This window comes from Pristis pectinata, chromosome 15 (assembly GCF_009764475.1).
Source record: "Pristis pectinata isolate sPriPec2 chromosome 15, sPriPec2.1.pri, whole genome shotgun sequence".
NCBI lineage: Eukaryota > Metazoa > Chordata > Chondrichthyes > Rhinopristiformes > Pristidae > Pristis > Pristis pectinata.
Window position 1 is genome coordinate 43,764,485 of NC_067419.1, and position 13,598 is coordinate 43,778,082.

The 13,598-nt window shown below is 44.3% G+C and overlaps 1 protein-coding gene across 1 annotated transcript in view; it reads right to left on the bottom strand.

The window, feature by feature from the left end:
- Positions 1-13,598, bottom strand: part of dcn (decorin) — a 78,798-nt gene that overhangs the window by 44,636 nt on the left and 20,564 nt on the right. The window contains exon 2 of the mRNA XM_052030277.1: positions 10,819-11,032. Within this exon, the coding sequence (XP_051886237.1) occupies positions 10,819-11,002 (184 nt within the window). The 5' untranslated portion in view covers positions 11,003-11,032. The remainder of the gene's footprint in view (positions 1-10,818; positions 11,033-13,598) is intronic.

Here is a 13,598-nt window from a genome sequence, read left to right on the forward strand (position 1 = left end):
AAATCTCAGGTGAGAGAGAACCTGGAGTTGGTAAACCTTGGTGACCAAGTCATCCAACATTGAGTCAGAGACAATCGTTAGGACATCTTATGCTCTGAAAAATCAAAAAATTACAGATGCTGGAATTCTGCAATTAAAACAGAAAATGCTGTAAACATCAGGTGGCATCTATGGAGAGAGAAACAGTTAATGTTTCAGGTTCAGGATCTTCCATCAGAACTGGGAAGGAGAGAGAGCAAGGTCACCAGTTTTTATAGATGCACCATAAAAAGCATCCCATCTGGATGCATCACAGTTTGGTATGGCAACTGCTCTGCCCAAGACCGCAAGAAATTGCAGAGAGTTGTGGACACAGCCCAATCCACCACAGAAACCAGCCTCCCGTCCATTGACTCTGTCTACACTTCCTGCTGTCTTGGGAAAGCAGCCAACGTAATCAAAGACCCCACCCACCCCAGATATTCTCTCTTCTCCCACCTTCCATTGGGTAGAAGATACAAAAGCTTGAAAATATACACTACCAGAATCAAGTACAGCTTCTATTCCACTGTTATAAGACTATTGAATAGACCTCTTGTACAATAAAGATAAACTTCTGATCTCTCAATGTACCTCGTCATGGCCCTAGCACCTTATTGTCTGCCTGCACTGCACTTTCTCTGTAACTGTAACACTATATTCTGCATTCTCTTATTGCTTTTCCCTTTGTACTCGATGTACTTATGTGTGGAATGATCTGTATGGACAGCATGCAAAACAAAGCTTTTCACTGTACCTCGGCACATGTGACAATAATAAACCGATTAAAGACAGTTTTCAGTAGCAGAGAGGGAGAATTGCATGGAACCATTTAGGATCAGATTAAACTTCTTTGTGTAAAATATTGCTAATAGTAAGACTTTGGGACAGACTTTTAATCTGTCTGGACATACTACTGTCAACAAGCCTACTGTTTTCACTGGGTAACTAAAATGACCGTATTTTCCACCCCTACCCGTCTTTCACTGCAACAAGCACAAGAAAATATATCTTGGAAAGAAATTACTTTGCAAAAAGGGTGAATGGCTGGTCCAAGAGTTCTGGTGGAAACATTCACAGCAGAAGTGATGTGCCAAGAGAACATCAAAAAGCAATGAAATAAGAGCTTGAAGCAAAGCAATTTCCTGCACATCTGATATTTTAGCTAAAATGAAGTCATGGAACTAAAGCAGAAAGACCTTGTTTGAATTAATTATTTGACTATTTGTGAATTTGTCACTGGTTCTCTTACACTAACACTTCAATGCTGCTTCAGACTGAACAGGAGTCTCCTCTTTGGTTTCTTCTTTCTACTCAGATTTACATGTCAACAGCTTTGTTTAATAAAATTTAAAAACTTTATTTACAGCTCGGTAAATAAAGGCCCTTCTGGCCCAAAGAGTCCACGCCGCCCAATTATGCCCATGTTAACCTACCCATACGTCTTTGGATCCTCTTATTTGACTGAGGAGGGAGGTACATTGAGGGGAGTCATAGAACAGTACAGCAAAAAAAAACAGGCCCTTTGGCCCACAAAATCAGTACTGAACATGATGCCAAATTAAACCAAATCTCTTCTGCCTGCACATGATCTATATCCCTCCATTCCCTGCACGTTCATGTGTCTACACCACTATCGTACCCGCTTCCACCACCACCCATGGAAGCACATTCCAGGCACCCACTACTCTCTGTGTAAAAAAACTTGTCCCGTACATCTCCTTTAAACATTTCCCCTCTCACCCTAAATGCATATTCTCTAATATTTGACATTTCTACCCTGGAAAAAAGGTTCTGGCTGTTTACCCTATCTATGCCTCTCATAAATGTATGAACTTCTATCAGATCTCCCCTCAGCCTCTGACACTCCAGAGAAAACAACCTAAATTTGTCCAACATCTCCTTATAGTTCATACCCTCTAATCCAGGCAGCATCCTAGTGAACCTCTTCTGTACCCTTTCCAAAGCCTCCACACCATTCCTGTAATGGGTCAATCAGACCTGCACACAACAAAGGAGGCAATACTCCTGTGATGGAAGATAAGTTTCCACCAATAATTTGTACTAAAACTCAAATGGGTACTCATCTCTGCATTTAATTATATGTAACATTGGTGTGTGTGTGTGTGGGTGTGTGGGTATGTGCGCACGCGCGCAAGTGTGAGAGTGTGTAGTGTGGCAGAGAGAACAAGTCTACCACACACACACACACACACACACACACACACACACACACACCAGATTTGAACAGGTCAGCCGGTGGCAACACTGGAAGTGGAGAGCACACCTGCAAGCAGATGTACGAGATGTTCGGGAGACTTTCACAGTTTGAAGAGCTTCCACATCCAGGTGGAAAGACCAAGGAGTGACAGCAGAGTATTGCAGAGGATCCAGGAAGAGGGTCCTGGAGAGTAAATTAGCTCAGGTGTGGCCTTGTTGCCAAAGCAAGTCTATGGTGAACAAGGCTGGCTTGCTCCTGGCACCGAAGGAATCTTTTGGGAGAATAAAGTTGTCACTCAGTCTGTTCTGGATACTTTCCCCATTTCTCTTTAACTGTCCCAGGTTCTGGAAACAATCAGTAATTTAAACTAAGATACTTTATTGATGAAGCAGCTGAGAGCCAGTTGCCATCACTACATTTGGGAGGCTCCACACTAAACACAGTATGCATGCATCTTTATTTGCATTCACTGCAAGCTCTCAGGACAAGACTAACAGCAATGTTCTCAAGTGGCTTGTGACCACTGTCCACATACACAGTTCTCCCGTGTGTTGGTGAAGCATGTTCACTCCACAGATCACAGGAAGCAGTTCCTTCTCAAGGTGGGTACAACTCACCTGGTGTGTCTGTCAGAGCTCTCTCTGTGTACACTATCCCTGACCATCCTGAAGACCCTTTTCTGAAACATCTGCTTGTATTGTTAGCAACTTCTCAAAGTATCGAAACACAAGTTCTGCTGTGACTGTCTCAACGCAAGTGTCCACTTGTTGGGGACCGTCCACTCAACATCATTCTCAGTCAGCAGTCTGAGTGGATCACACGTCGCACTCAGATAAGGCTCAGATGTGTGACTCACCCAATATTGCCTCGTACTCCTGCAACATCTGTTGGGTTTAACATTTCCTTCACTACCCTGGCTTCTGTTCGATCTGGCTTCAGACCATTTCCATGATCCTTTACAAAGCAGACTTCGTCCATTCTCAACTTCAAGATTGCTTGTTCAACCTCAGTGCATCTACTCATCAGGGTTGTCAGTTTGCAGTCACGGCTTCCCTGTGCCTCCTTTCTTGTTGCCTCTTCTCCAAGCTAATCTACTCATCTGCCATTGTCTTTAACCCCCAGAGAGACCGCCAAGTGCAATGTCACCTCCTCTGAAATTCCTCTGCCTTTGTTGCAAAACGACATCCTTCTCCAAAAGGGTTAGTTTCCAAATGATGCGTTGGAACTAACAGTTTGCATCTAACACTTCGATTCTTTATTTGCTTTGCTCAGGTCTGGTAAAATGTCCACAATCACCTTCAGAGTTTCATCTGGGGTATAATGAGCCTGGGGAAATTCTTAACTTGCTTCTTGGTTTCTCAAAACATACACATCAAAGTGGATGCGTGTACCGGAGCTCCTAGCTCTGTATTTGGCAGTCTCTCCAACTCATCTCCTCAAGAGCCACTGGAACAGGTCTTAATGGGTGTGCTACTGACTGCTTCCTCTCACTCAAGACTAGATGGTATTTGCCTGCTAGTTCCATGGAAGACATCTGTATTTTCATCTGAGGGTAATACAACTAAAGTGTCTCTTGCATTAAATCAATCTTCATGCATGAAGGCATGAACATTGAATTCTCCCACTTTAGGTAATCCCCACCCCCCTTCCCCACAACTGTCTCTCCCGCCCAACCATGTTTCTTCTCTTCTTCCCCTTCCTAGCCTCTTTTTTACTTTCTCTCCTTACCTTTGACCCATCCCCCGGCGGATCTGCTCTCCCCTCCTCCCTCGCGCCTGCCTATCACTATCTCTTACCTGCATCTACCTATCACCACCCTGTGCCCACCCCGCCTCCCCTCTTTTGTCCACCTATCACTGCTCTGCTTTCCCCTCCTATACATTTGGCTTCCCCTTTTCCTATCTTTAGTCCTGAGGAAGGGTCCTGACCCAAAACGTTGACCGCCTGCTTTTCTCCACGGATGCTGCCTGGCCTGCTGAGTTCCTCCAGCATCGTGTTTTTCATCTAGATTCCAGCAGCTGCAGTCCTTTGATTCTCAACCTTCATGGTCCAGTCACAGGTGTATTTTTATTTGTCCCGTCTCTGATACAGCACTATTCCAAATATAGGTGTGCTCCATTACGATGAAATACACATCAGGTCTCCCTCAACTCTCTGGGTTCATCACCTTCTGAGAGCATCTCCCAGTAGTTTTCAGTGTGGTGGTGTTATACGTCACAGCATTTTCATCACCGGTTTCAAATGCACTACCTCAAGATTGTCGGCTCAAGTCAGGAGAACTGACTTGTTGCTCCAGAGTCCAGTTAGAATACCTTTTGTAGTTCTTGTTACATTATCTTGGTGCAAGTTCGTCTACTGGGTATTTCTTTTACAAAATATTTGGCACCAGGAAGATTGTGTTTAACTAGTACTCAATGTTACTCTGCCTGTCTCTGCATGGCTAATCTTATCCATTTCATGGACTAGCAATCTCTCTCTATGGTGCACCATTTCCAAACCATATCACGCCCAATTTTCCCCCATACTTGGGACATTTCTTTCCTCATTTTGCTGTTAACAATAACGATTGCATCAAAGACAGCTCAAGTGTGCTTTCTTTCATACCTCACCACTTCTGCTTCCTTCTGTTGTCCATCCAACATTTCTAACCCCCAGCTTTGCAGACCTGTGAACACTTTTCTAGAGGCAACAGTGTCTCACTTAAGCAGTGTTTCTTGCTGGTTCGATTCCACTAATAATCCATACGTTCCTTTTTTAATTTATTAATACCTCAGTTTATAGGCACTGCAAGCAAGTGTAGCGTTTATAGTCCCTGGTTGCCCTTGAGAAGGTGGTGGTGAGCTACTTCTTGGGATGTTGCAGTCCTCCTGGTGAAGGTGCTCCCACAGTGCTGTAGGCAGGGAGTTCCAGGATTTAGACCCAGTGAAGCAAAGGCCACACAATATCAAGTCAGGATAGAGTGCAAATTGGGGAGGAACATGCCTGATGTCTGTCTCCTTTTTGGCACCACCCCGTGTCCTTCCCATCCAGCTCCACACCATCTCTCCTAGACCCTAACTCACCCAACCAACCTCCACACTCCCCCCAACAGCCATCCCCTCATCTCCTCTCTCCCCACCCAGCTGTAACCTGTGACTGTTAAACCCTTATATCAGATTACATAGATTCATCACTGATCACAGAGCAAAACCAGGGCTGCTTTATTTACTGCCAGGTTCAAAATATTTAGTGTGATCAAAATTATACATTTCATTGTTCTTGGAAAGGAAATTTAGAAACTTAACACTTAATTTAGAAACTTCACCCTCTTCCCCTGTCCTACTCATCTCCCTTCTCTACCAACCTCGTACCACCTTGCACACCCTCTCCTCAATCACAGTAACCCGTACGTCTTTGGAAGTCTAACCCGTACGTCTTTGGAATGTGAGAGGAAACTGGAGCACCCGGAGGAAACCCACGCAGACCCGGGGAGAACGTACAAACTCCTTAGAGACAGCAGCGGGAATTGAACCCCGATCGCTGGCGCTGTAATAGTGTTATGTTAACCGCTACGCTACTGTGCCACCCTTGATCGTTGAAACATGAAGGGCAGCAGTGGGCCTCAGGACTGTTCCCCCACTCACTAAGATTATGACTGATCTCACCTTGGTTCCAACTCGAGAGTTGTGGACACTGTCAGAAAATCATGGAAACCAGCCTCCCCTCCATGAACTCTGTCTACACTTCTCGCTGCCTCGGTAAAGCAGCCAACATAATCAAAGACCCCATCCACCCCAGACATTCTCTCTTCTCCCCTCTCCCATCAAGCAGATACAAAAGCCTGAAAGCACATACCACCAGGCTCAAGGACAGCTTCTATCCCACTGTTATAAGACTATTGAACGGTTCCCTAGTACAATGAGATGGACTCTTGACTTCACAATCTACCTCGTCGTGGCCCTTGCACCTTATTGTCTACCTGCACTGCACTTTCTTTGAAACTGTAACATTTTATTCTGTTATTGGTTTTCCCTTATACTACCTCAATACACTTATGTTTTGAAATGATCTGTATGGATGGCTTGCAAAACAACATTTTTCACTGTATCTCAATACATGTGACAATAATGAACCAATTCCAATTACATAGCTTTTCTTAAAAACCAGAAGTCTCTCAGCTTTGACTGTACTTGGACTCAACCTCTGCAGTTCTCTGGAGGATTCATAAGTCAGGAGAAATTTCCCCTCATCCGTCCTAAATGGGTGATCCCTTATCTGGATACCATGTGCTTTACTAAACTCCCCCAACAGCAGAAACACCCTCCCAGCATGGTTTACTATTGCCTGTCAGGGAAATGGTCTCTGAAACTGCCTCAGAATCCTGCTTCAGGTCAATCACCTTTCTATTCTTTTAAACTACAGGGAGTAGGAAAGAACATTCAGACTTGGTTTCCAAGGCATCGTCATCGTACCTAGAATCAATCTATCAAATCTTCTCTGCATTCCCACCAAGGCAAGTCTATCCTTTCTTAAGGAAGGTGAATAGGTACCCTAATGTTAGAGCAAGGAATTGTTCACAAGATCACAAGACAAAGGAGCAGAAGTAGGCCACTCGGCCCATCGAGTCTGCTCCATGAGCTAAACTAAAACTATTCCTATCTAGCCCCAATTTCTGGCCTTATCCCCATATCCCTTGACTAATTAGATACCTATCAATCTCCTCCTTAAACGCCCCCAGTGATGGGGCCTCCACAGCTGTATGTGGCAAAGAATTCCATAATTTCACTACCCTCTGGCTAAAGAAATTTCTCCTCATTTCTAGTTTTAAACCGGTACCCTCTAATTCTAAGACTGTGCCCTCTAGCCCTGGACTCACCCACCAAGGGAAACAGCTTAACCACATCTACTCTGTCCAGTCCTTTCAATATTCTAAATTGTTTATCTTGCCTTCAGTCATTCTCCAGTAGTAGTTAACTTTCAGGCATATCGATCATTCTCAATATGTGATGGTATTTAATAGCGACCCAGACACAGTAAACCTCTGCAGCACCACACTAAATGCTGGAGGAACTCAGCAGGTCGGGCAGCATCTACGGAGGGAAATGGACAGTCGACGTTTCGGGTCGAGATCCCACGTCAGGACTGGAAAGAAAGAGGGGAGAGAGCCGGTATAAAAGGTGTGGGGAAGGGGTGGAGCATCAGCTGGCAGGTGATAGGTGCATCCAGGTGAGGTGGGGGCTGATAGGCAGGTGGGGGAAGAGTGGGAATGAAGTAAGAAGTTGAGAGGAGATACGTGGAAGTAACAAAGGGCTGAAGAAGATGGAATCTGACAGGACAGCAGGGTGGAGCATGGAATAAGGGGAGGGAGGCGAGGAGGGGAAAACAGTAAACTTCTCTCACCCTGTCTCCCTGTTCCTTTCGTCCTCATGAATTTATTTAGCCTCCACTTAATCTTTTCTTCTGAATAGCAAAGAATTTATTTTAAGTCCAAGCAGGGTGGAAACATAAACACTGCAAGGCCAGCTGTATCAAATAGCCCATTTGTGTTCTGGACTATTCAGTGTAGCTCTTTGAAAAAATGTCAGTCACTTCAGTGCACTCAAGAGGATTATTCCACAGAATAATCACCAGTAAAATTAGTTCACAGGACTGAGAGAAATCGGGCTGGATTCCGAATTGCATTCATGAAGCAGAAAAAGCCTCAAATAGTCATCCTTTAAACATTCACCTTGAAGATAAAGCACCATATATTAAGTAAGGAGCTTTTTCTTTTAAATGGTTGGGTCCTGTTCATCGTTAAGTCTAGATAAGGCAAGGTTAATTTCTCAGAGAAAATGCTGCTGCTGGTAATGGTTCCCCAATCCTCAGGAAAGCTTTATCACCACTAGGAAGAGTAGAGTCTGTCCAAGTACTTTTCCTGGCAGATTACCCCCCTCTTCAGCTGTGCAATGTGATGTTTAGCAAAGTGCTTCGGAGACTGCAAAACAGATTAAGTGAGGGGAGCAGTATGTGTAGAATGGAGTCTAATTAGGTTTGGACCAGACACAATCGCCCAGAATCTACAGATGAATTACACAGCTGCATAACTGTGGAATATGTACCCAGAAGCAGGCAGGTTGTCTCAAAAAGGTTCTATCTATTTTATTTTTGTCATAAACTCTCCACAATAATTGAATGTGTTTATTCAGGTGTTGTGGAATCATTTATCATCCACCCCTAATTGCACCCCCCCCCCCCCCAGTCGAATAGAACAACTTGCTGGGCTATTTGACAAGGTGTAGGATCAGAACAGACATGAGGGGTACATTTTTTACTGAGAGAGTGGTGGGTGCCTGGAATGCATTGCCTGATAGGGTGGTGGAGGCAAATTCATTGGGGGCTTTTAAGAGGGGCTTGGGTAGGCACATGAATGAGAGGAAAATAGAGGGATATGGGCATTCTGTAGGTAGGAGGGATTAGCTATGTCGGCACAACATTGTGGGCCGAAGGGCCTGTTCTGTGCTGTACTGTTCTATGTTCTATTTCAGAGGAAGTTAAGGGTCAAACACTTTAAAAGGTCAGGAATCACTGGGTAAGGACAGCATATTCCATTCTTTGAGGGCAGCAGTGAGCGAGTGAAGTGTTTGACAAAAATCCAGCAGTTTCATGGCTAGTGACTTTTTTTTTAAAATTACAGAATCTTTACAATTTATCATTTAGAGCAATAAAGCATTTTTGGTATCACATCTTTCTGGTAACTAAAATACCCAATGTACATCACGGGTGAGTAAATGGAAAACAGAAGCCAAATCAAGGCCAAGGAAACTGAGGATCAGAAAAGATTCCAAATTGGATTAGGTGAGGGATGAGAAGGGTGGACAAAGGTGGACAGAGGTTGGTGAGTATATGGAACGAGCTGCCAGAGGAAGTGGTTGAGGCAGGTACAATAGTGTCATTTTAGAAGCACTTGGATAGGTACACGGAGGGGCGGGGCTTGGAGGGATATGGGCCGAACACAGGAAATTGGGACTAGCTGGGTGGGCACTGTGGTTGGCATGGACTGGTTGGGCTGAAGGGCCTGTATCCATGCTGTATTGCTCTATGAATCTACAGTATAGGTCCTACTTATTCCTACATCCCTCCCACACACACACACACACACACAATAATTATTAAATACTTTAAGGCCCTGTGAATATGGGTGTATGTATATAATTTGATCTATTTAAAGAGTCCCTCCAAAAGAGGTCAAATCAAATTGAAATGCCTGCACAGCTTCCTAAAGTCAAATCCCAGATTTACTATTCCATGGCATTCTCCTGGGAATTTTCTGCCACAGTGCAAAAGGAGGCTACTTTTTCCCATTATACCGCATCAATTCTTAGAAATTAATCCCACACCTGGGATATCCCCGCAAACCTGTCGCTTTCTCTATCTTCAACCATTTATCCAGTTCCTGATCAAAAGTTACAATTGGGTCATTATTCAAGATCATTATTCACTGTAAAACAAAATATTATTCCTCTCTCTTCCCATGGCCCATTATTTAAATAGGTGTCCTTTGATTACTGATCCAACTCTCAACGCAAACAGCTTCCCTTGGGTTCCTTAACAGCTGGGAGATGTTAAGCTTAATTAAAAATAAAAATTAAAAGACGTAAATCTGGAAGAACAACTCTCATTTGTAAAACGTGTGAAAACATTGATGTTCTTCAAAGGTTTATCATCAGTAAAATTTGACTCTGTGCCATGTAAGCAGATAAATAAGCAGGTGACCAAGCGGTTAACCAGGTATGTTTCAACAGCTGTCTTAAAAGAGAAGGAGGTGGAGATTTACACAGGGAAGGGAATTTCAGAGCTCAAGGCCTTGGCACATGGAGTTACAACTACGAAGGGTTGCATCTCAGCCTGGTATGACAACCGCTCTGCTCTGGACCGACGGAAGCTGCAGAGAGCGGTAACCACTGCCCAGTCCGTCACAGGCTCCTCACTTCCTTCCATCCTGTCCATCTTCACCGTGCGTTGCTTCAGGAAGGCGAACAGTATCGTCAAGGATTCCTGCCACCCTGACCATTCCCTTTTCTCTCTTCTACTTTCTGGGAGCAGATACAGGAGCTTCAAGACGACCAGACTCAGGAACAGCTTCTTCCCCACTGCTCTCAGACTTCTGAACCGGCAGCTTTTTCATATCCCCTTCCCGTGTTCTCAAACCTTTAATTCCACTACTGTTGTCACTTCAGCGTGTCTTTCTGCACTACCTCAGTTTGCACTGCTATATTTTTCACCATTCCTTTTTGTTTTTGCACTTGTTGCTGCATTTATTGCCGTATTTATTATTATCATGTGTACTGTTTACTCTGTGAGCTTCACATGAGCAAGAAATTTCATTGCACCCTGGTGTATGTGACAATAAACTACTCTGAATCTGAAGTGCCAGCAGTGGGACATTTAGAATCAACCACAGTGGTTTGCATAGCTATGGGGTGTTACAGAAACAGCTTGGACAAAGTAGATGGAAACAAGGGTAAGAATTTTACATATTTATTCAATGGAAGGCAAAATACATTCCAATAGGAATAAGGAACTCCATGTGCAAAGCAGTTTGCGATAGCATAGCTTACCCAGGTCAGAACACTGTACCACGCGCAGATGGCACTGACAGCCAAACGGACACATGGGCATATCGTCTTCAGGAAGAAAAGCAGAGCCTTCGTCCTCCAGCATGAACTCAAGGAAGTCCAACTGTTGAAATGGCTTGGCCCAGCAGGCAGTCAGGAGGAACGCCAAGGATACGATCACACGCATGGTTGATCCTAGGTAGCACAGCAACCTAACCTGGAGGGAGAAAAAGGGGATAGGGGTGAGATGCAGAGTTTACAGCAGGGAAATGGGCCACTTGGCTCACATGAACATCCTCCCACCTCAACATGTCCTTCCATTCCCTTGCCCCCCAATCACCATTCGCTCCTCCTTATGTGCACATTAACAACACTTAAAAGGTACTTGCACAGGTACATGGATCGGAAAGGTTTAGAGGGATATGGGCCAAATGCAGGCAAATGGAACGAGCTTAGATGGGAATCTTGGTCAGCGTGGACCACTTTGGGCCAAAGGGCCTGTTCCTGTGCTGTATGACTCCATGTAGTCATGTTTTGTACACATATACCACACTGCCCACATTGTTGCTCAGATTCTGAAAAATGAATCAAATTGAAGAAAAAATGCTCAACTTGCACCCAATTCCCAGTCTGGACAATGTATTGCCTTCAGCACTGCTGCCCTCTGCACTCATAGGACACCAATGACGAGCTGCATTGCAACAACTCCTCAAGTTTCCTTCAACAGCACCTACAATGTTATAACCCAGTGGGACTAACATCTGGGAACCTCCGGTCCAAGTCACTACATCTTTTCATCAGATCAGAGTCAAAATTTTGGAAATCCCTAACTAACAGTAAAGTCCCTTCACACCGGACTGAGAAGTTCTCACCAACTACAAGGGATGATCATTAAATGGTGTCCCTGCCAGGAGATGCCACATTCTTGCAATTCACTAAAAAAAATTATCCCCTGAAAGCAATAGATGTGTACAGGATGGAAATGGGATCCTTGGCCAACTGGTCCATGCCGACCAAGATGCCCATCTAAGCTAGTCCCATTTGACCACATTTGTCCCATATCCAGGCACGGTAGTGTAGCAGTTAGTGTAACGTTATTACAATGCCAGCGACCCGGGTTCAATTCCGGCCACTGTCTGCTTGTATGTTCTCCCCATGCTTGCGTGGGTTTCCTCCAGGTGCTCCGGTTTCCTCCCACATTCTAAAAGACATAAGGGTTAGGAAGTTGTAGACATGCTATGTTGGCGCCGGAAGCGTGATGACACTTGCGGGCTGCCCCCAGAACACTCTACGCAAAAAGATGCATTTCACTGTGTGTTTTGATGTACATGTGACTAATAAAGATATCTTATCTTAAACCTTTCCTATCCATATACCTGTACAAATGACTTACAAATGTTTTTAATTGTACCTGCTTCAACCACTTCCTCTGGCAGCTTGTTCCATATACACACCACCCTCTGCGTGAAGTTGCTACCCCTCAAATCTTTCCTTTCTCACCTTAAACCAATGTCCCCTAGTTTTTGACTCCCTCTCCATGGGGAAAAGTCTGTGTGCATTCCTCCTATCTATGCCCCTCATGATTTTATACATATCTCCTATGCTCCAATTAATAGAGTCCTAGGTTGTCCAACCCCTCCCTATATCTCAGGCCCTCAAGACCTGGCAACATTCCTGTTAAGCTGGAGAGTGCAAGGAAGATCAATGATATCTTTCTTATAACAGGGTAACCAAAACAGTACATAATACTCCAAGGGCAGTCTCACCAACATCTTGTACAAATGCAACATAACATCCCAACTCCTATGCTCTGTGCCCTGACTGATGAAAGCCAGCGTGCCAAACACCTTCTTCACCACCCTCTCTACCTGTGAAGCCACTTTCAGGGAACGTTGTACTTGTACTCCTAGATCCCCTTGTTCCACAATAGTCCCTAGGTCTCTGATGTTCACTGGTGAAAGTCCTATCCTAATTTGAGTTCCCAAAACACAATACCTCGTATATATCTGGATTGAACACCATTTGTCATTCCTTGGCCTACTCACCTAGCTGATCGAGATCCCCTTGTAATTTTTGATTATCTTGTTCACTATCTACAATACTACCTACTTTTGTGCTATTTGCAAACTTACTAACCATGCCTTGTACATTCTCATCCAAATCATTTATACAAATGCCCAGCACCAATCCCTGTGGCACACCAGTAGTCACAGGCCTCCAGTCTGAATAGGGATGAAAAAAGTTAATCGAGGAATTAATCATAAGGCGTGTCACATGAGGTTTACTGCCTGCAATAACATAATCCCTCCAGAAATCTCCGGTGTCCTGTTTACAGCAGGAATATTTTCCATTAATGGAAATAACAATATGGTTCCAAACACAATAATGGTCACAATATCTAGTTACCGTCTCGAATGAAACGGCACATTCTTTCAAGCTGCAGAAGGAAATGTTATTTTGAACAAGATTTTTGTAGAATGGGTCGCATAATTAGGAGGTAAATCTACCACGTGGAAACATCACTGGGTCAGGGATCATCCTTCTCAGCCCCTTCAGTGAGACCTCCTTATCGTAATGAGGAGTCTTCACATAGTTGTTAGTCTGCAATATTGTTCTAAAACTGGAATAAGTCTGGGTTCCTCCCTGCTAACAACCAAGTCTCCCTTGCACTCGAGTAGATGTTGGTTTGGAAGCAAAGGAATTTGGTTACAGCCACGCTCTTCCCAGGGTCAGTGACTGGCCATCTCCTTTGTACCTGTCATATTAGAACAGACATTGTTGAC